Below are 23,520 nucleotides of genomic sequence, written 5' to 3'. Positions count from 1 at the left end.
TAGTTCTCCCCGAACTCCAGTGTTTAAGTTATGACCGGACACGTTCGGTCATAATTTTTCCTCTCTGGAACCTTACTGGAGTGGACCGAACGATGGGACCCAGTGTCCGGTCACTTCACCTCTTAGCGTCCGGTCGCACCAAACGATTTCACCTTGATCAAATGAACTGACCGGACTCTGCGTCAACGTCCGGTCACTCCGGAACCAGCGTCTGGTCAGCATTTGACCCTCCATTCACTTCCAACTCTCGATCATACGTAAATAAAGTTTACTCCAATGGATTTAATGGCTTTTTAGGAGTTACCTAGTGCTATATTTAGCAAGTGTGCATTACACCTAACTCACTAGACTCACCTAGGTCAAGCTACCCGTCCATACCTCCATTAATAGTACGATCAAAGAAAAAACAAAGTCCTAAACTACTCTAAGCCTCAACATCAAACGACACTTAGAACTAGTCCATCCTTAACCTTGTCGTCCATCATTTGAAAACCGAAACGATTTTCATCGTAGGGGCATGACCACCGTGATAGCCCAATCGATCTCTATTACCATGACCTAACTTAATTTTGTATTGTCATTAATCACTGAAACCTAACTAGGGGCCTATATGCTTTCACTTCTATTAGTAGTTGATGTGTTTGTGTAAACTTGACCTTAGTTTTTATGTTCGTCTTGGCTCTGAAAATCTTTGGATCTGCCACCGGATTACATGAGAGTAATGTCAAGACACTGATGGCGACAATTGGCAATCGCAGCTACGTTGAACTGCACTCATAAGGGAAAAATTAAGGCGTCAATGTGTTAGCATTAAGGTGGGTGGTTAAGATTTGAAGAGAAAAAGGAGAGGCAAAAGCTATTGCACGAGCTTGGATGGGGTCGACATGCTTTGGCAGGAACATGTGCACCTCCATTTGCATATAATATACTTGCGCAGAGTGTTTGTTTAAATCGCCAGGGGAAGTTTAGGCGTAAATAATTTTTGTATTGTTGCTAAATTGTAGCCTCCACATACCGTAAAACTTATGTTCTAGACTACGGTCCAATAAAAATAATTTGTACCTAGTCAACAGGGGGGGGGGGGGGGGGGGGGGGTTGCATCTGATGCAATAATAGTATAAATGTCGCAAAAGTGGTAGGATCGGTGGCTGTGATAAATCTATGTTCTAGACTACGGTCCAATAAAAATAATTTGTACCTAGTCAACAGGGGGGGGCATCTGATGCAATAATAGTATAAATGTCGCAAAAGTGGTAGGATCGGTGGCTGTGATAAATCTAAGCACGAGCACTGTTTTCTGTTTTGGAGTCATGCATTGTTCTTCAGCACGTCGTATTTGGCTTATAAGTCATGACTTATCAGCTAATAAATAGTATTTTTTTTCTCACACCAAATCAACCGTAAGTATTTTCAGTTATGGCTTACAAGCTAAATCAGCTCAAACTAACATAGCGCTTGACCCACTCTTGTCATTTTTTTTTCTCTATACATAACTATTCCCCGCATCCCGTGACACGCAGGCTTGGGAATGACTCGATCGATAGCGTGGTTTTGTACTCCGTTTCCAAGTAAGTAATGTACGGAGTACTACTAATGTGAGGGCAAGAAGGGTGCGAGTCACTGATAACTCCACACATGCATGCTGCCGTTTCATTTGCTTTTGAATGATTTTTGAAATCGAAGATCGGTAAACACGCTGGTCGTATCTGACACCAGCGATAACTGTGACCGTAGAAATGTGCAGCTTGTTGGTTGACTGTCTGGTCCGGTCTACAAGTCTACTACTGCCCCTCCTCTTGGGGCACTAAGACCTCGTTTAAATATAGAGGTGTAAAGTTTTGGACTATCGGTGTTATATAAGGATATCGTATGAGGTGTTCAAATATTAATAAAAAAAATAAATTATAGAATTCATTAATAAACCGCGAGACAAATTTATGGACTACTTAGGTTTAAAATATTCATCTCGTAAAGTAGTCACAATCTATGTAATTAGTTATTTTTTTATTCTATATTTAATATTTTATGTATATATCTAAATATTTGATACGATAGTACGTAAACTTTTAGTGAGTAACTAAACAAGTCCCGAAACGAGACAAACTGCAGGGCAAGCAAGGCAGCCAGCCGAGGACGACATGCCCCCGGTGGTGACTGACCGGTCAATCAGTGGATTCATATTCATCAGGATCGCACAGGTTTTATACTTTTATTACTACCTGACGTCGAGAGTCGAGACTCCCTGCGCGTGAAACATGAAATGAAACAAACTCCCTGCAGCGTGCAGCCGGCGAAGGCTAATCATTGGCGCCATCCCCGGTCAGGCATTGTTTTGTTTGGCTGTGGCTCGCAGTAAGGGCATGTTTAGTTTCTAAAATTTTTTGCGCAATACTTATTATATCGAATTTTATAGTATATGTATGGAGTATTAAATATAAACGAAAAAAACTAATTGCACAGTTAGGTGAGAAATCGTGAGACGAAATTTTCGAACCTAATTAGTCTATAATTAGACACTAATTACCAAATACAAACGAAAGTGCTACAATAGCCAAAACCCAAAAAATTTTGCATCTAAACGCGCCCTAAATGATCGTAAATTTCTAATCGGAATAGTATTTTTTCTTTCAAACAAATTAGCCAGCAGTACTTCTTCACGAACCAGCAACGATACGAACCAGCCAACTGAACAGGCTGCTAGTCGTGTAAAGTTTTAATGTTAGGATATTACATGGAGATGTCACATGAGGTGTTCAGATACTAATAAAAAAATAAATTATAGAATCCGTCAATAAATCGTGAGACGAATTTATTAAGGCTGGTTAATCCATCATTACCGTATAAGTTACTGTAGCACTTTATTATTAAATTATAAATTAATTAAGCTTAAAAGATTCATCTCATAAATTAGTCGTAAACTATATAATTAATTATTTTTTTTATCTATATTTAATATATATATATTAAATATAGATAAAAAAAATAATTAATTATATATATATATATGCGCGCGCGCTTCGATGCGACGTGGCATAAAGTTTTTGGGTAAACAACTCGCGTAGTACTCCTCCTGCACTGCAGTAGATGTGGTAGATCAGTATTCTCGCAGCATGCACCGGTACTGCTAGAGGTATGGCCAAGGGGCCCAGGACCAGTGCCGTGTCCTTTGGTGGGGACTGGGGACGTCCCTGTGCGTGCCACCGGCGGCGGGGCCCACGCGCCACCTGTCGGGATGAACACTGGGTGTGTGTGTGTCTGGTGTAGCGGTGCTGCTGGTATCCGGATCAAGTACTCTCGTCTCGCAACAGGCCGCGGCCACGGGCGCACGATCCCTCTTTATCCGAGTGCTTTGGTGGGCAAAGCTGCACGAAGCGGATTCTTTTTTTCCAGATCTAAATACGCCAACATTTGGGGTTGGTTTGTGCGTGGAGGGCCAATTCGATGTTTTGGGATCCGATAACGATTTTATTAGGATGTGCGTCCTTTATTGGTATGACCTCGAATATCCATGGTAGATTTGCGTCCTCACGAGCGGCCTAGCCTATAAAATGAAGCCTTACGGAACATAATATTGCTCGGTGTCTCCTGCAAGACACCGAAAAGATATTCTAAAGATACTACAAGATCTGTTAGGATACGTATAATACCATGATTCCTGTAATATGTTATTACTTTTTGGTTATCTCTCAGATCTAACCGACTTGTAACTCTGTCCCCGGACTATATAAGGCGGACAGGGACCCCTCCAAATTCACACCATGTCATACGATAGCCAATACAAACCAATAGACCACATGAGTAAGGTATTACATCATACTGACGGCCTGAACCTGTATAACTCGTGTGTCTCTGTTGCTTTCTTATTCTTGATTGTACGCCTCCCTGTCGATCAATCTACATTCGTGGGATACCTCTCGGAGGACTGCCGACGATATTATGTCGACAGTTGGCGCACCAGGTAGGAGTGTGCGTGCTGTTTCTATATCGAACAAGATGGTACGTTCCGCAGGCTCTTCGTCCCTCCCATAGCCCCGCCATATCTTCACGGTCGGATCGATCTCGTGGATCATCAATGCTGACGAAGTCGGAGAGCTCATCGAGCCGGTGCAGATCGATTCTGCGCCGATCACCCCAACACATACGACTACAGATCTGATCTCGAAACCGTCTCCGAGATCGTCTTCGCCGACAACTCGCCGCATGCGACCACGCCGACCAGACGTTCTGTCTAAAGCTAAGTCAAGCTTTAATATTTCTCTAAATATTCTTCAATCTTCGTATATCGCCATAATGTTTCTCCGAGCTGTTTTTTCTATGTTTGCTCTTCAAATGATTTTTCGAACCCCCGAACAGTCATGTTGACGCTCGGATGTCTCCAGAGACAGCCTTGTCTCCGGCTTCTCTCTACACATGTATGAGCGTCTGCCCTCTGCGTTACGGGTGGTCGACAGCGGCTCCTTAGCGACGCTTTGTTCTTCCTACACGCACATGGGCTCCGCGCTCTGCGTTATGGTTAACGGGCTAGCTATGGCTGAAGACTCAGCTACACACTAACTGGTCGGATGGTTTATATTTAATATAAGTACATCTTCACACTAACTGATCGTCAAGCTGCATACGTTATTTCATCACCACTGCAAATTCTTCTTTAGAGTTCATATATTTTTATATCATGTACTACCCGTTCTACATATTTGTATTGTAGGATCATCGCCTAGGTGATCGGACCACCTGGTGCTCGGACTTCTCCACTAATCAACTGGTCGAACCACTAGCTACGCCGAGGGCTCCTCGTTGCTCGGACATCGTCAGATATGTCGAGGACTCGGTGCTCGGACGTCGTCCGCTACATCGGTTACTCCTCGGCGCTCGGATTCTTCGTGCTCGGAGACTAAGTGGACACACTTCACCTTGCGGACATCGCCAGCTAAGCCAGGGACTTCTCGGTGTCTGAACATCGCCAGCTATACCAAGGACTCCTCGGTGCTCGGACGTCGCCAGCTACGCCGGGGACTCCTCGGCGCTAGACATCGCTAGCTACGCCGGGGACTCCTCGGCGCTCGGACATCGCCTGCTACACTAGAGACTCCTCGCATCGCTAGCTATGCCAGAGACTCCTCGGTGATTAGGCATCACTAGCTACATAGGGAACTCCTTGGTACTCGATCATCGCCAGCTACGCCGAGGACTCCTCGGTGCTCGGACATCGCCAGCTACACTAGGGACTCCTCAGTGTTTGGACTCTTCGTGCAAGAGACGCTAGCTACGCCGTGGACTCCTCGGTGCTCAGACAACACCAGCTACGCCGGGGACTCTTCGGTGCTTGGACATCGCCACCTACGTGAAGACTCCTCGGTGCTCGGACATCGCTAGCTACGCCAGGGACTCCTCGGTGCTCGGACATTGCCAGCTACGTCGGGAACTTCTCGGTGCTCGGACATCGCTAGCTACGCTGGGGACTCCCTCGATGGTCGGATCTTGCTACGCCTCATTGGTGTGCCATCAAGCTGCTCCATGCTGTTTGGATCAGGGTGCTGATCTTGGGCAGCACATCTGGGGTCTTGATACGTGCATATCAGACGACGTCGATAAGCTTTCAGATTTCTTTTACTTTGGACCCTGGCACCACATGACTACGCCATCTACTATCAGGCTCGGAGACTAAGTGGGCATACTTCACCTTGCGGTGAATATGTCTGCTTTATTCTAGAAGACTCCGCGCCTCTTGAAGCTAAAATAGACTATCTCCCTTTCTCGTTGTCGGATTCTAAGTGGGCACACTAGGTCAACTGTGAAGAAATTTTTTATTCTAAACTTGAACTCCTTACACCCTTATGGCAAGCCGTACTTGGGTTACATTGCTCGACAACGGTTCACACTGCTCAGTGACGGCTCATGCTGCTCGGCGATGATTCACACTGCTCGGCGACGGTTCACACTGCTCGGCGACGGTTCGTGCTGCTCGACGACGGTTCACGCTGCTCGCCAACTGCTCACAACTGCTCGGCAACTCTATCACGGTGGTCGAACCATGAGTGATTGCTTGGCTTTGTTTGTACATGCTCGAACAAGCTCATGACGGCGTTGCACAACGGGTACAAGGCGCTCGGTGACTAGCTGTGGGGGTTACGACCCTGGATACCCATGACAAATCAAATGGGCTACGCCTCCAGGGGTGGCCCAGCCCACGAGACGAAGCCTTACGGGGCACGACGCTACTCGACATCTCCCGCAAGACACCAGGAAGATATCTTGAAGGTACTATGAGATCTGTTAGGATACGTATGATCCCATGATTCCTCTAATCTGTTATTACTTTCTGGTTATCTCTCAGATCTAACCGACTTGTAACCCTACCCCCTGGACTATATAAGGAGGGCAGGGACCTCCTCCAAACTCATGCCATATTATACGATAGCCAATACAAACCAACAGACCACAGGAGTAGGGGATTACGTCATACTGACGGCCTGAACCTATATAACTTATGTGTCTCTGTTGCCTTCTTGTTCTTGATTACACGTCTCTCTGCCGATCAATCTACCTTCGTGGGATACCCCCAGGACAGATGTCGCGCCTGCGCTCCCTCGCTCTCCCACCGGAGATGAGGACGACCGCGGCGTCTCCGACGAGGTAGGTCGATCCTTCTCTGTATTTGAGCCCTCCTCCTCCTCTGTATCTAAGCCCTCCTCCTCCTCTAGATCTGAGGGACGCATCGGTGGCTAGGGTTCCGGCGAGCTCTGGGGTCCTATTCCCTCCTCTCTCTGGCGAGCTCGAAGGTGATGGGCCAGGGGCTGTTTTGTACGCTTTTTTTGTTGTTTCTCCCGCGTTGCAATGTTTTTTTGATGTTGCAACAGATGATTTTTGAATGTTGCAATGAAATTTTTGGGTTGTTGCAATAGATGTTTTTGCGATGTTACAGTACTACTATTTAAGATGTTGTAGTACTACTATTTGAGATGTAGCAGCACATAATTTTCGATGTTGCAGCACATAATTTTCGATGTTGTAGTACATATTTTTTCGATGTTGCACTACATGTCTTTTCGATGTTGCAGCATATATTTTTCGATGTTGCAGTGCATATTTTTCCGATGTTGCAGTACATGTTTTTCGATGTTGCACTATATATTTTTACGATGTTGCAGTATTTTATATTCCGATGTTGCACTACATGGTTTTTCCATATGTTTGTGATATTGCACTTTGAAGTGTTTCGTTCTATTTGGGACAGGGGTGCGCTGGGGGAATGGGGTGCGCTGGGGAGGGAAGCGGCGTTCGGATTATGTTCCATTCCATTCCATTCTGCATCGGGAGGGGGGACGCGGGGGGGGGGGGGGGGGGGTTGGGATCCGATTCTACGGGGGGCAGGTGTTTTGGGAAGGGGAGCAGTGTCCGGACGCAGCGCTCCCGCCGGACGTCCGGGCGCTAGGATTACAGTTTAGGATCTAATTCTAAGTACGTACAGACCGAGTTCTATAGTTTCTGCAGCATATATGTAGTTTTCCTAAGAAAAACTAGTAAGACTAGCGTCTTTTTTAACGAACAGATACGAGACTGTGTCGATTCATTGATAGAAAATAGAGGACTAGCTATTTTTCTCAAAGGGCTGGTCATACTATATACCGATGTTTTCCAACTCGTAATGCAGGGTCATACACTAACCTAACTTTCCCCCGAGATCTTTTACACAGTGGAATGTCAAAGTTGGCATCCATTTCTCTCATGGGAGGAAAATTCATTCATAAAGATATCGAATGCTTGTATAAACTATAAGTTTGTTCTGTTTTTTTCTAGATACATTATTTTTACTATAAATCTTGATATAATGATATCCAGGAACGTAGCAAAAGCCATGTATTTAGAAAAAATAGAACGACTTATAATTTTAAATGGAGGGAGTAGATAAAACATACAATGAGGTCATTTTCTTAGAAGTCTTCTTGTATCCGAGTCCTCTTAATTTATTTAAACCGTTTTCGTCTGCAAGCTCAATTTATGTTTGTTCGATTAGTGATTAGTTATGGAACTGCACCTTAACCTGCAGCTAGGACATGAAGCCATTGGGCCGCAGGAGTTGGATCTTCACAAGTTGCTGGTACGGTTCTGTTCGCTTCTCTTATAATCTGTTTTTTTCAGCTTATTTTTTAGTTGGAATAGTATTTTCTCTCACAACAAATCAGCCGGAGCAGTGTTTCAACTTATTTTTTCAGCGAAGCGAACTGAGCCTACGTCTTTGGGTGAAGATTGTGAAAATAAATGAATCCATTGATGGAGATATATTAGTAGACTAGTAGTATCGTGCACTGGCACTAGCAAGATCAAGCAGATCGATCCTTGGTGTGGGACCGCGGGTGGTTGACTAGGCCGGTAGGCTGTTGTTTTTGCTGCAATCAGATCCTTTTCTTTCCGAATCCGGAAGGTAGATAAAAGAGAAGGTGAGGAGACCTGTCAGTGTCCTTTTCGGGAAAGCGCCGGCATGGCGAGGCGACTGACGAGACGCAGACGCATGCGCAGCTCCTTGCGGCCGGCCGGAACCGGAACAGCACCAGAGCCAGAACACAGAAGAGAACAATCGTGCCGAATTTTTTTACTTTCAGCCCTTTTTTCAAAAGTCTATTTGTGAGAAACTTTCAAAAAAAGGCTAAAAAGTAAAAAAATTCGAACAATCGCACTGGACCTGGCCAGACGACCAATGCAACAAGACGCGCTACTGCGCTGGCTAAAACTTGGCAGAAAACGACGGCCGCCCACTGCTGCTTCTTTAATCGCCGTCGCCGACGATGGGTGATTAGCCAACTGCCCCGTTCGTTTGGAGGAATTTAAAGAAATCTATGAGCAAAAAATACTGTTCTGAATGAAAAAAAAACGAATTAAACTGAATTTAAGGACACGCGAACAGGCCACTGTCACGACGATCCAAGACCACCACCGTCACACCGTGTACCGTGCGTCCGTGCGTGCGTGAATCGTGATCGCTTCACTGGTTCACTTCATCACTTGTCAGCAGATCGCAACGTACCACCATCCATCCATCGTCCCTCCAGCTCCAAGTGCGCTCCCGCCACCTACCTGCATGCATGGATCATGGATGCCGTAGGCTGGGCCCCCACGGCCGGGAAAGGGAAATGCTGATGCTTGGTGCGCAGTGGAATCGAAGGGCTGACGTGGCATATGGGTGGCGAGGCATCTAGGGCATCAGGAGTGTAGGAATTCCACTAGCCTTGGGATTGATACGATATACGATATGGTGGCCCACACCACTCGTGAGGAGGTCGCCCCGCCCTCAAACATTGCAGGGTCGGTCTCAAGGCTAGTAAAAGCTTGTGGGCGGGTCTTTAAGCTTAGGCCCCGATCTTATCAAATAGTCGCAAAAAAATTGCTGATGTGGCGAAGAAACAGGCGGTGATGATGTGAACGTGGTGGAAGTTAACGACGCTCTAGCACGCATGAGGAAGAGGAGGCAACATTGCTGAAAGAAATGGGCACGAGGCGCTCTCGTGCACTATCCTCACCTAGAGGCCGCTAGAGCAGTGCAGCTTGCCGGTTCTTCTGACCACATTGTGGTGCTCGACGGGTTTTGCCGCCGAAGTGACGAATTGATCGTGATTTAGGGGTCGAAGTGGGGTAGGATGGTGAAGATTTTTCTCAACTTTTTTTTCAATTAATTATAAGGTGTGAGTTTCAGATTAAAACTAAAACCAAATAAGGTCAGATATATCGTAGAAACAGAAACATTCTCCACGTCTCGAAGAGGGCCTACAGATTGTTACATTCTGCCACGTCATTTCTTAAACCCGACAAAAAAAATCATATACTCCGTTAGGGACGCCATCAGATAGCGGATGGTTTGGTGGCAGGTTCCGACGAAGCGACGAAGCAGCAACTGTGGAAATTGTCAGATTCCCTTCTAGTTCCAGTGCGGAAATTGGGAATTCTTCCCCATAGCATTGCACGGCCACGCCGGTGCGGGCGTGAAGCGACCGCGACGCGCATGTGCAGTAGCTGGTGCAGGGCTGACTCTGGGAAACAGACGCCGGAGACCGCGGGTTCTCGTAAACAAATCGCCATTCGTCGCAGCCTCACAACTCACAAGGCGTGGTGGCATGGCCCCCTTCGCCTGTGCGGCCGCTGCTGCTCTGGATGACAGGGATCCCTTCCGCCTCACGCAAGCGGCGGCTAATTGTTCAGTTGCTACCCTAAAATCTCAAAAAGTGCTATAGTCATATCGAATTTTACGATACGTGCATGAAGCATTAAATGTAGACGAAAAAAAACTAATTGCATAGTTTGGTTGAAAATTACGAGACGAACGTTTTGAGCCTAATTAGTCCATGATTGAACACTAATTGCCAAATAAAAACAAAAGTGCTACAGTAGCCCGAATTCCCAAATTCACCCAACTAAACAAGCACATAATTCCATCATATCCAAGCAAGCTACTGTACTGTACCAGTCGCTGCTTCACTGCACTTGCTTGTGGCTAGGGTGGACCAAATACTCGCGGCACGTCAACTCGCTCGACTCGTGGTCGGTTCAGCTCGGCTCGACTCGGCTCGTTTTAACTTTTTTACGAATTGAGCTGAAAGTCTAGTTCGCTATTTTAACAAGCCAGCTCGAAACAGCTCGCGAGCTGCTCACAAGCTGAAACGAGTTGAGGCCTATCAGCCCACGACCATGAATCCAGAAGATGACGATGCTGACCTAGAAGTGTACATATATTCTATTGGTATGTAATCCTTATTTTCAGCTATTTTATATAAATTTTAATTTTATAATTGTTGTGGTACTTAAATGTTGATTTTATGGATTGTTTTTTAGAAGAAGATGATGATGCTCACATTGAATCGGTGGACTTTTCCAAGTTTGTGGTAGCAATCGACTAGTTAGTATGCTGGAACTGCATGATCATGGATGGACCAGCTATGTTGCATGGTTGATACTTTTGTATAATAGTGAACGTCACCATCTAAAATTAATGTAGCATCAATATTATAAACATATGTGTCTTATTTTTTTTTATAGCTCACGAGCTAAATGAGCCAACTCAATCTCGGTAACGAGCCGAGCCAAACTATCCTTCTAGCTCATAATATTAACGAGTCGAGCCTAACGAATATACTTGGCCATGCAGCCCGAGGCACGACGGCACGACACGAAGCACGTTTTTTAGCCCGACAAGAGCACGGCACGGCCCGGTGACATGCGGGCCCGGGCTAGCCCGAGGCTACAGGCCATGCCTGGGCCGCTGCTCAGGCCCGTGGGCTGGCACGGCACGGCCCGACCTGAGTCAGTCGGTCCGGCAGCGGCCCGACCACCCTCCTCCCTCTCCTGGGCTCCTGGCCTCCTCACACTCCTCCGTCCTCCCCTCCTGGCCTCCCCGCGGCCACGGCCACACCCCTCCTCATATATAAGCTCACGCTGCGGCCGCGGCGGCCACACCTAAAAACCCTAGCTCATTTTCACTCGCTCGCCTGTCGCCTCGCCTCGTTGCTCTCGCCTCGCAGTCTCGCTCTCGGCTTCGTCCTCCCCGACTCCGGTGAGGTGACCTCGACGATCCACCTGCCGTCGGCGAGCAGCTCCCTACTCCTCCTACCTGATCCCCTCCCCGCTCCCTCTCCGGCCTCCGCCTCTCCCTTCTCCCTATCCCTATCTCTACTCTAGATCTCGGTGACTATGTGAGTTCGTGTCCCGTCTGTCCCTCCTCCGTCGCTTGTCGTCCTTCTAACCAGTGTGTCGTCTTCTCTGGGTGGCCCTCGTCTTCTCCGACACCGAGCTCTGGTTGCGCAGGTACATCCCTAACCCTAACCCTAACCCTAACCCCGCCTGCCGCCGACGAGCAGCTCCCTACTACTAAGTCCTACCTGATCCCCTCCCTGCTCCCTCTCCGCCTCTCCTTTGTCCCTATCACTATCTCCCCTCTAGATCTGGGTGATTATGTGAGTTTGTGTCCCCGTGTGCCCCTCCTCCGTCGCTCGCCGTCCTTCTAACCTTACTGTCGTCTTCTCTGGGTGGTTTTCGTCTTCTTCGGCACCGGCTCCGGTTGCGCAGGTACATCCCTAAACCAAACCCTAACCCTAACCCTAACCCTCCTCTTCTTCCATTAATGAATGGTTTGTGTCTTTGTGATCTATTCTGATGTACTGTTTTCCTCCTCCTCCACGTCTTTACGCAAGTCGGTAGCCGATGCGTCGTCTTCTAGCTGCGGCTTAGAGCGAGCAAGGCGGCCACCCGCACCGTCGAGGAACAGGGCTGGAGAGGCGGCCATGGTCGACGAGGATGGCCTCCTACCGGTTGGCCTGGCCCTAGAGGGCGAGAACGATGACGACACTCGAGCCGACGCTGCTGCGTTGTTCGGTATCGATCTTGGGGACGGCTCTGTTGCTCCGATCGATGTGGACGCGGACGGTAGCGAAGGGGGGACGACGACTGCGAACTCCAACAGCACTGGTCCTTCGGTTGCTGGTATAGGTAACACTAGTAAGCGCAAATCGTCTGTGTGGGCTGATTTTGAGGAGATCTATGAGGTTATTAATGATTCTAGAATTTGCACCAAGGTTGTTTGTAAGATGTGCAAAACTACCTTGTCTGCTAGATCTTCTGCTGGCACTGGTCACTTAAAAAGGCACCAAAAATCATGTAGGATTAAAACTGATCAACGTGCTAGGGTTCAATCTAGGCTTTCATACAATCCTGATGGTTCTGTTTATAACTGGGATTATAAACCTGAAGTTGCTAGATCTGAATTATGTCGTTTGATTGCTAAGTTTGATCTGCCTTTAGGAATTGGTGAGACTGATGCTTAGGAAGAATACATTGTTAGAGCTCATAATCCTAGGTTTGTGAAGGTCTCTAGACAGACCACCACTAGAGATCTTGGCAAACTTTTTAATGAACGATGTAATATAATTAAGAACTGTGTGTTATCTGGTGCTTCTTCTGTTGGTCTGACATTAGACATTTGGTCTGGTAATGCAAAGGAAGACTATATCAGTGTTGTTGCTCATTATATGACTGCTGACTAAGAGTTGCAGAAAAAGGTAATTGGTCTCCGCTTGATTGAGGTAAAACATACTGGTGACAATATTGCAGAAAAAGTTGCTTGTGTGATTGAAGAATTTGGTTTGCTTGACAAGGTGTTCTCTATTACTCTTGACAATGCTTCTTCCAATGCTAAGGCTATGGAAACATTGACACCTATGTTTGCTGGTTATCTGGGTTCTGAACCTGCACCTACACCTTCAGATCCTAATAAGGTTAAGTATTATCTTGTGCATCAACGTTGTGCTTGTCATATTATTAATCTGATAGTAAAATCTGGCTTAAAAAGGTTCAAACCTTACACTGAGGATTTCAGAACTGCTATTAACTTTTTGAATTCATCTAATCAAAGGATTGCTTTGTTCAAGAACTTTTGCATTGCTAAGGGTGTTAGACCTAGAAAGTTTGGTTTAGATATGGATGTTAGATGGAATGCTACATATTTTATGCTTAAACACCTGCTTCCATATAAGGATATTTTTTCTGTGTTTATTAATTCCAACTATGGCTCAACATTGTTAACTGCAAGTCACTGGTATATTGCTGATAAAATACTTGAATTCCTAGAAGTTTTTTATGACTCTATAGTCACTCTTTCTGGTGTTTACTATCTAACTAGTCCACTTATTCTGCACCATCTGCTAGATATTATAACCCATTTGCATGAAAGTTTAAAGGACCAGAATCTATTTTCTGTTGTCTATCCTATGAAGCTTAAATACCTAAAATACTAGAAGGACATACCTCTGCTGTATTCATTTGCATTCATTCTTCATCCTAGAGGTAAAATGAGAGGTTTATTTAATGTTCTTACCATAATGCAACAAAAAACTGGTTTTGACTATAGTTCTTATTATGGTATTGTGAAAACTGAAATTTTCAAGTTATTTAACAAGTATGAAGAAAAGTTTGGTGCAGCTAGGTCTCAAAGGAGGGCTGCACATCCTGCAAGCATCACAGGTAAGAGGAAGCATGCATGGGGAAGAATTTTTGGAGGCCCTGGAGCATTAGGTGTTGTTGGACCTTCCCCTGCCTCTGCTCCCAGTCCTTCTTTATCTACTTCTGCTGCTGCTTGTGAGCTATCTGCTTATCTGGACAGTGACAATGTCACTGTATATGAGGATGACTTTGATCTACTTCTCTGGTGGCGTGACCATAAGCTAACATATCCAGTGCTTTCTATCATGGCTAGAGACATTATGTCAGTTCCTGTTTCAATAGTGTCTTCAGAATCTTGTTTTAGCTTGACAGGAAGAATACTTGAGGAGCGGCGCCATCGACTATTGCCTGAACATGTGGAGATGTTTGCTTGCATAAAAGATTGGGAGCTGGGTGAAAGAAGACTGCAGCATGATGTTGACAACCAAGAACTGGTAGACTCCTTCGAGCATCTCTATCTTGATGAAGATGCACTACTGCTGGTTCTGAGGCTCCTTCTGCTACCACATCTGTATCTGTGGCTTCTGCATCTGGTGGTTGAGATTGAGAGTTGAGATTGAGACAGTGAGACTGAGAGACTTGAGAGGTGAGCTGAGAGCCTGGGAGCCTCAGACTTGATTATGATCTGTATCTGTGATGTATCATGTAAATCTTTGAACATGTTTAAGATTTATAAGAGCTGTGCTGCACTCTTTTTCTCTTTCTGGGGTTCTCACAAGGGTGAGTTTTATCCAGAAAGGTTTTTAATGAGGCAACATTGCACACAACTCAGACGCTCAGTTATTCTTTTAATTTCCTCTTGTTCTCTGTGTGTATGGTTTTGGTTTTAGTTTGAAGCTTTTCTGGGAAAAAATTGCTTCAAATTTGAATACTTCTTGTTGAGATGATTTTTTTTATGTGTTTTTAACCCTACGGGCCTCGGGCTAGCACGACCTGGTGATTTTGCCGTGCACGACACGAATTTAGGCCCGCAGGCCTGTGCTTGAGCTGTTGACTAGGCATGAGGCCCGCAGCGACACGGCACGGGAGGCACGATGTGTCATGCCGGCCCAACATCCTTCGGGCCGTGCCTGTCCCATGCCCGGGCCGTGCCGAGCCGGGCCGGCCGATGGCCAAGTATACTAACGAACCAGCTCCAGCTCCACCGAGTCAAGCCGACTTGGCTCAGATATCCAGACCTACTTGTGTCTTGGCCTTGGTGCCACAAAGACTCGCCGATAATTGAGCTCGAACGCTCTGGTGGGCCCGCCCGTGGTACAAGTTACGGGGGCCATGCCCATGGATACAATAATAATATAGCGCTTGTTTGGACACTTATGAGCGCTCATGTCGTCAGAAGGTTTGGACTGTTTCCGTACGGAAAGGGCTCACTCGACAAGTTGTTGGTCCACCCGGGGATGCTTTCTTTCTCTCTTTCTTTCTGCGTGTGCCGTTACCAGGAGGGCAGTTCAACTGCTCGAGAGTCAAGGCGAAGAGGTCGACACTCGACACTGGCTTGCGCTAGTGCCCCAGAGTGAAGAGTCAACCCAAAGAGGGGTATGTACGCCAGGTTTGTCGTTGCTACCTGCGAGCCGCTAACCGCTGCTCTCTCCGTAGAAGTCATTTTCGTTTCCGGATTAATTCATTTTTAATAAGTTTGACTAATTTTATATTAAAAAATATTAATATTTACAATACATAATTAGTATGGTTAGATCATTAAATATATTTTTATAATAAACTTATTTAGAGATATCAATGAATATGCACATATTTTTCTATAAATCTAGTTAAAGTTGAGAAAATTTGACTTGTATGCAGTGTTTGGACAAGCTGCCAAGGTCAGGCAATCGAACCCGACTACTCATGGGCTACGGTGAGTTCGAGCCTGATTAGTTGGATTTCAAAATTTGTTAAACCAAAGATTTGGCAAACCATGATTTTGGTTGGCAGTCGAAACTTGCCAACCTCTCACATTTAGCTTGCTAAATCCATGATAATTTTGTTACCTAGCTTTGACTTATCAAATCTTTGGCATGGTGAATTTTGATCGCAAATCAAATCAGACCCTTCATTCGTCCGCGTCACCACGACCCCCCCTGTGATTGCTGCTGCTGCCTCACTTGTTTTGGCCAGTCTCGGTACCGGGGACGTCAGTTCGGCCTACCGGACGCAGCTGCCAGACTACTTTTTAGAGTGCATCAGCAGCTCCCGCAGTCTCAGCAGAAGAGAGAGCGAACGATTCGGTGATCGTTACCCGCCCGCCCTGCAAAGTGCAAAGGCATTCAGATTTCAGACGGATGGTCCAGTCACTGCCGCCTCTTCCCACGCTGCTACAATTCCCCTACCCATCTGCCGGCCGATGAGATACGGGGGCGGGGGCCCGCCTGCAACAATTGAACGCGTCGGGCCTCAGCCTCAGGTGCTCACTGCTGAGCGAAACACCAGTACACCACCCACGATCCACCCCACCGCACCACCAGCACGCCCACGCCACACTGCAGAGAGACAGAGAGAGACACATGCCAAAATACCATGCTCTTTCCCATACGGGTAAAATGGGCTACTCGTCTGCTCCAACGGAAGCCTCACTAGTCGGCTACCATTGTTACACTGCAAAAGTATCAAATCCAAAAGGCACGGCAACAGCCGATCCACGCACCGCCGACCCCGTCCTGGCGATTGATGGCGTCCTCAGGGTTCCAACTTCCAAAGGTCAGCGCTCCAGTCCTAGCATACGCTGCCCTACTCATGTTCATATCTGTCAGCATTTAGATCTGGAAAAGAAACTTGAGGTCCTCCTCTGTAAGCTTCGACATGGCATCCGGAGAGTCGCCCACGGTGCTGCAGCAGAGAGAGGACATGGCAGCATCAGCATTGACAGGACAATAGTAACACTCAAATATTAGTAGTACGCGTTACTGGATTAGAGGTCCAGCTGTTACCCTTCAAACACCAGATGCTTCTTCTCTTGCAGTTGCAGTATGCGCTCTTCAACCGTGTCCCCTATCACAAACCTAGTGCTCCTGCCCAGCCACAACAGTAAGGTAGTTAGAAAGGAGGGATGTGTTGCACCAGTGAAAACATGTCCAATGATTCCACTAATCAGCATTGCGAGCTCTACTCAACTTGATTGGCTTGAACTGTCCGATTCGGTGGATACGATCCTGCGCTTGACTCTCGACTGCTGGATTCCACCAAGGGTCCATCAGGAACACCTATAATCCAGCAAGGTATAAATCCACTATCAGAAATGTAAACTCTGTTTCCCCTGTAGAGTGTACTGCAAGTTTAAGAAATTATTGCTGTGTAAAAGTAAGTTGGCAAAGAAAGAAGATTGGCTAAGCTCACATGAGATGCTACAGTAAGATTCAGAGCGACTCCGCCAGCTTTCAGGCTCATCAGGAAGATCCTGCAGTCTGGATCATGGGTGAAGGTGTCTATGGCTCTTCCTTTTTCAGTAATGTTCATGGCTCCATTCAACTGGACACACTTGATGCCAGACTGCCAAATCATCGTAAATTAGTTGAACTCTCCACAGACAAGGACGCATTGAGAAAAAGAAACTATCGATGCTTACCTTCTCCAGGGAAAACTGAATCAAATCCAAGAATGATGTAAACTGGCTGAAGACAATCCCTTTGGCAGAACCATCGTGCTCAATCATGTTTCTTATCTCCTCTCTCTGCAAAATAAGGAGAAAGGATCAGGGATAAGTAAACCGATCACATCCACTAATGATGTAATACTCATAAGTTGATACACTACAGAACAGCTGCGTTTTACTGGTGTGGTGAGCCATGAGGCAACAAATAGGCACCTTGTGGTTTACAGCTAGTAGATCCAAGGGAGATTAAGTCTCAAAAGTTCCATGGCATTAGTAAAAAATGTAACATGGTCCGTAGTGAGTTTGAGGTTGTATATGTAGCCATAATGTGCTGTATAGACTAAACTCCCAAGAAACATAAATATACAACTAACACATGTTGTGGGACTAGTCCCTTCATTGATATACTGTCACAAATGTGTGAAATCACGTGTACTTGTGCTTGTGCAATCTCCATTAGGTTTGCTGGGGTCCATATAGAACATGTAGACACATATTCAAATAGCTCCAGCTTTCACTATGCCTAAATATAACTGTATTTAGTTTTCTTCATTGAATCTGTGCATAAAAACATGGCACCATAATACAATTAGGCACAAAGAAGTACAATAAGATACTATAGCAACAGTCTGGCTTACCAAGGCATCAATTTTTGTACTAGTCTTAAAATCCACAAGGCTCGGTAGTCTGCTCAATATTCCTGAGCATTTGCGACCCTTGACACTTCGAGTTACCTTTCCAGCTGAATTTTGTGCTGTTAAGTCCACGGTGAGAGGTATTGAACAGGACGGACATGAAACATTCCCCAAAGCTGCAGAGTAGTCTATCAAACAAGTCTTGCAGAATGCATGATCACAAGAGGTAACCTTGGCCAAAAATAAAATAAAATAAAATCAATCAGCGAAAGATTGAGCCACCTTGTGCCGTGGAAAACAAGAATAAGCATCATGAAGGCTTTACTAATTATTCTCAATTATTTTGGAGGCGCAAATTACTAACCACAACATCTTCAGCCAAATTATGACATATACCACATTGGCTTTCCATGGTGTCATTTCCTTCATTCTTCATTCCTTCAGGATGTTCTGCTGTCTTAGAATATGCTACAAGATAAGGATGATCAACAGCCTACAGTTTTGTCAGGACAAGCAAACTGTTACATTCCCAAAGAAAATTAGTTGCAGGTGTATTCTATATGAGTATGAACAAATGGATGCCCCTGTTTCCCCCCCCATCTACATTAATATGGCGGATGGACATAGGGCATTCTGAGCCTACGGATATTTCTGCATCCATAAAAAGATGTTATATAGCTCACCTGTCTCAACCTTGTGAGAAGATCAAAGATATGAGCATAGTTATTCATCAGTGTTCCAGCATCTACATATCTGAAGATAAAAAGGCGCAAAGGTAAAAATCTCTGAGTATTGCACGGAAAAGACTCTACCGCTTGCACCAAGCCCGCCCTTCCCCAGACCCCGCATCTGCACTGGGTACGCCCTTTTTTTATTGCACGGAAAAGCAAGTGGAGGAAAAGAACAGCTTAACAAATGTCATCTGCTGAAGAAAAAAAATCATGCTCCACTTCAAATGGAAAAAACAGTAATTAACAAGAATTTTCTATAATACTTGCTTCTGCTAGGACATAAACATAATCTTGGTGAATGGTGATGTTGCCATGGGTTATGAAAAAGTGGGAAGAGGCACTGGGACATTACCACATTAGTTGTTTGCAACGATGGAACACTGATACCAACTGCTGGAACATAGTAGCTAGAAAAGTGGGTTCATTGCTCAGATCAAATTGAATATCTAACTTTTGGAGGAGCATCGTCACTACACCACAGAAATCTGCTGACCAGTCTGTAATTCCAATGCAAAAGTAGGAAAAGAGAACTTACGCATCAAATTGCGTGACACTTTGAGTATACAAAGCTTCATAGAATTCCATTTCATTTTTATCAAAAGAGTCCCGCCTCAATGTCACCTATCATGTAAAAATTAACTGCTTGAAAATGTATGCAAATGAGGGGAAAAAAAGGTATTGCAATATTGCGTTTGCACCCTTCATGTTACACACATGAAGAAGTGAGTAATTGCACACTCACAATCTTTGGTGGAAGAGCAAGATCTGCCGCTCGGCCTTTTTTTGTGCGCCTTAACACTATGCCTTTCAGAACTTTTTCCTTCAGAAGAGTCATGGCTCTTTTGCCTTGAAAAGTTGTTGACCCGTACTGTATTGGTGTTGATATGTACTATCAAATAATGGCTTTCTGTCAGCATTCTGTCACGACAAATAAAAAACGTGCAAAACTGTAGTGACAAAACCAGCCCCTGTACCCCACCTTATTCCACCAGCAAAAGTGCCTAACAGATGAGTGACCACAGTCGCATTGTTTCTTCATACTGCAGGAGAATGGAAGTACACTGGTCAGGTCCTCAATCTAAAGGAACAAATAAAGATATGATGGAACGGTGCGAGCTCATAGCCCATGTGATATAACTGCAAGGGAATAACATTTGTTTTGTGCTTTCTTCCTAAACTATTTGATTATTGTAACTTGTATATTACTGCCAAATCATGTTTACTTAAGCTGAAAACTATATTTGTCTTTTTCAAAGGTAAATAATTGAATGGGTGTTAGCTTCACCAGAAAGAGCTTCAGTAAGGCACCGCACACCTACCTGGTATCTAGTATCTCACAGCTACAGTCCTTGCAGAAATAGTTTGAGTAGGGGAAGATTTGCAAGAACCGAATCTGAGAAAACAGCATGTAAGAATTCATAATCTAGAAGGTATTATATTTGTTTATTCAGGTATCAGTTACAGACAAGCGAGTAAAGTTCTCCAACACGGTTCTGCAAAGGTGTCCCACTCAGAGCCCACTTGTATTCTGACTCCAATTCAAAAACAGCCCGTGCAGTATTAGATCGTCTATCTTTTATGAAGTGAGCCTGCACAAAAAAGAAAGAGTAATTCATTAAGCATTAGGATCTTGAGATGTCCAATTGTTAAGTCCAGAACATCGATGCACACATCCAAAAACATCAAAATATTACGCGTTGCTGGAGTTACCACAGTATGTTTCCCACATCTAACTATTTGTGTTAATTGAGTACATGGCCTTCCGCTTCTAAATATTCACTTCCAGTAGAATTAACCAATTATCTCCATAAACTACTAAACCATACCAAGGGAAAACATAATGCTTGAAAAAATATGAATGGTTAGACCTGACACCAGTCTACGGATAACATCCCTTGCATGGTTACGTATGACACAAGACTACTGCTCTACATCTCGGTATGGACAGATGTTGGCATAACAAGGATATTCAATAACACCAGATGTACTACACAACATGCAGTTGCATAACTGTGTGCTAAATTTTCTTCATCTGCACTATCTACATGGTGCAGCAACCATTCGTATGCAAATGCTGAACATGGCCAGGACTGGCAAGGACAGCGCAGGAGAGCCAGATTGGCTCGCCCAAGCAAATAAAATCTAAAACATGCCTACTTCTCCAACTTGCCGGCGAGGCTAGGCAAGATGCTAGAAAGGGATCCAAGCATGCCCTACAATATGCTTGCAACGATTGCAGTTGAATAATAACTCCTTAGTGTATTGCCTATGCAGCAGAAACCCCTAATAATAATACAAATGATAAGTTGAAGATAGCTTGTGAATACAGTGGAGATGGCATTTTCTGACCTGATCTATGATATCAAATTTTCATGGAGATTACCATTGTGTTTTCCTTAGAAGTATAAAACCAGCTTAAAATTCTACAGCTGGATGGATAACTGGTAATTAAATCAACTAATCAGCAACCCTTATTGAAGTGAATAAATCAAAGAAACAATTGAAAACAATTGTTCCAGAATTCTGTTTCTTTATTACTTTCATGAGTAGTTTTCTAATTGCAATGACAATTTTTTATCACTTAGACTTAGAAACATCAAAATGCAGCATGAAAGGCACATAAATCACCTCATCCAGGATAATACGCTCCCACCGCACAGAATGCAGGGGAGATTGGCCCCTCGACTGGCTGCCCGATTCATCAGCCAATTCTTGAAAATCCATATTCGCCTCATCACCCTTCTTATGAACCCTTCTCTTCCCCCTCAACTTTCCCTTGCTGCTGTCCCACTTCTTGCTCTGCTGCTTTGCCTGAGCTTCCGTGCGTATAGCATTAGGCCCACAGTGATACTTCAAGTGCACCTTCATCTTGTTGGGGTAAAACAATCTACTGCAGTATTGGCACCGAATCTTGGGTGGCATGATGTGCTTCCGGTAGTCCACCTCGATGGTGGAGTAGGTGGTGATAACAAAGTCATAGCTGTTGAAATCGAACTTCTGAGTACCACGCTTGGCACCGTGGTAGATGAGCACACGCACGCTGCCACTTTCAGTGTGGCGCTCGATCTCCTCAGTCCACTGGATGACGGCCACCACCGGGCAGACAACCAGCGTGCACCCGACCATCGGGCGGCCCACCGAGGAGTTGGACGAGGAGGCCGAGGAGTGGTGGTCCGGGGGGCGGAGACGGCGCGCAGTCAGGACGAGCGAGATAGCCTGGATGGTCTTCCCCATCCCCATCTCGTCGGCGAGGATGCCGCCCCGCGAGACGGATGCCTCCTGCGCGAGCGCCCACGCGAGCCACTCCTTCTGGAAGCGCAGCAGCGAGAGCACCACCTCCGGGGCCGGGTCCGCGGTCGGCACGGCCGCCGGTGCGGCTTCCGTGGCCTCGCCATCCCCGTCGCCATCGGCCGCTTCAAGCTCGTCGAGCCAACTGTCGTTGGCCACTTCCCACTCTTCCCACGGCAGGGGCGGCGCGTCGTCCCTCGCCTTCTTGCCCCGCCTCCTTTTCGGAGCCAGATTCTTAATCCGGATCGGCACCGGCGGCACCATCGCGGGCACCGGCGGCGGCAGGGCCGTCTCGGGCACCGCGGGCGCAGGCGGGGCGTCCTCATCGGGCGCGAACCCCTCGTCGTCGCTGTCGTCGTCGTCCTCCTCCGCCTCGTCCCCAGAGTCGGCGACGAAGTCGGTGTCGGAGGTGTCGTCAGAGGGGAGGTCGCCCTCGTCCTCCTCGTTGCGGCGGCGCCGGCGGCAGCTGCTGGATCCTGCAAAGGATGAGAGACGAGGGTTAGGGTTCCGGCGGATGAGATTAGGTTAGCGACGGGGATTTCAGGTTAGGCGGCGATTCACCGGAGGAGGGGTTCCTACTCCTACCTCGGCGCGGCATGGCGGCGCGAAGGCGGCGGCCCGTGAGGAAAGGAGGGGCGGCCTGGTGGGGGGAGTGGTTAGCGACTGTGAATGGAAGGGTGATTTGGGGGATTTGGGGTGCGGATTTGTTAGTAGTTAGGAGGTTTCGGGCTTTCGGCCGTGGCGGGAACTTGCCGGGGAAGGAGCCCGCTTCCATCCGGGTCAGCGGGGAAGTGTGCTGCGGAAGGAGGCCCGGTGGGGCGGAGGCGACAGGTGCGGATGGGCAGTGGCCTATGGCAGCGTATACGGTATGCTCCTTCGGTTTAGAGCCGGCCATTCAGGACTTGGGATACACGTTCGTCAGTTTATATGCTACACAAAGCTTCCTTCGTTGCACGATCTATCTGTTTGTTTATACTTGTATAATTTTGTACTTGTAATTATATTTTATGCTCTTTCCGTTTCAAATTATAAATCGCTTTGATTTTTTAGCCCATCCATTTTGCTATATATCCAGACATATTATTATATCTATGCATAACAAAATAGATATAAAAAAAAAATTAAGTGACTTATAATTAGAACGGAGAAAGTATATAATTGCAATTTCCATAAGATCTCGCGGAGACAAACAGGGCCTTAGAACAGGAGGCTTGCTTGGTTGAAGAGGTGGTGTGATGAACGGAAGAATAATTAGATGAACCATTTATGTCATGCTAGATGAATCATTTATGTTACGTTT

General features: G+C 46.1%; 1 protein-coding gene across 2 annotated transcripts; it reads right to left on the bottom strand.

The window, feature by feature from the left end:
- Nucleotides 1-16,482: 16,482 nt before the first annotated feature.
- Nucleotides 16,483-22,984, bottom strand: LOC136542369 (DNA repair protein RAD16-like). 2 transcript variants are annotated; one of them, XM_066534766.1, is made up of 15 exons: nucleotides 22,782-22,984; nucleotides 21,561-22,696; nucleotides 20,399-20,521; nucleotides 20,252-20,325; nucleotides 19,912-19,972; nucleotides 19,675-19,821; nucleotides 19,468-19,553; nucleotides 18,885-18,954; nucleotides 18,566-18,694; nucleotides 18,205-18,432; nucleotides 17,540-17,644; nucleotides 17,311-17,463; nucleotides 17,089-17,177; nucleotides 16,905-16,985; nucleotides 16,483-16,803 (listed from the first exon to the last, which is right to left on the bottom strand). In XM_066534766.1, exons 1-15 carry the CDS (start codon nucleotides 22,816-22,818, stop codon nucleotides 16,731-16,733), a joined length of 2,592 nt encoding a protein of 863 aa, XP_066390863.1. In that variant the 5' UTR covers nucleotides 22,819-22,984; the 3' UTR covers nucleotides 16,483-16,730. The 2 variants fall into 2 exon arrangements, with proteins under 2 accessions (XP_066390863.1, XP_066390864.1); XM_066534767.1 differs by having other exon boundaries at nucleotides 22,806-22,983.
- Between the last annotated feature and the right edge of the window lie 536 nt (nucleotides 22,985-23,520).

Source organism: Miscanthus floridulus, chromosome 3, assembly GCF_019320115.1.
Source record: "Miscanthus floridulus cultivar M001 chromosome 3, ASM1932011v1, whole genome shotgun sequence".
Taxonomy (NCBI): domain Eukaryota; kingdom Viridiplantae; phylum Streptophyta; class Magnoliopsida; order Poales; family Poaceae; genus Miscanthus; species Miscanthus floridulus.
This window is presented reverse-complemented; position numbering and strand designations above follow the sequence as displayed.

What these genes read in the sequence shown, in the direction of transcription:
- LOC136542369 (XM_066534766.1), bottom strand. Translation starts at nt 22,818, where the DNA reads ATGCCGCGCCGAGGTAGGAGTAGGAACCCCTCCTCCG. An exon ending in TTGGAGAACTTTACTCGCTT is followed by an intron (nt 20,326 to 20,398) that starts GTCTGTAACTGA and finishes CTGTTTTCTCAG; the next exon opens with ATTCGGTTCTTGCAAATCTT. An exon ending in GTACAAAAATTGATGCCTTG is followed by an intron (nt 17,645 to 18,204) that starts GTAAGCCAGACT and finishes CTTATTTTGCAG; the next exon opens with AGAGAGGAGATAAGAAACAT.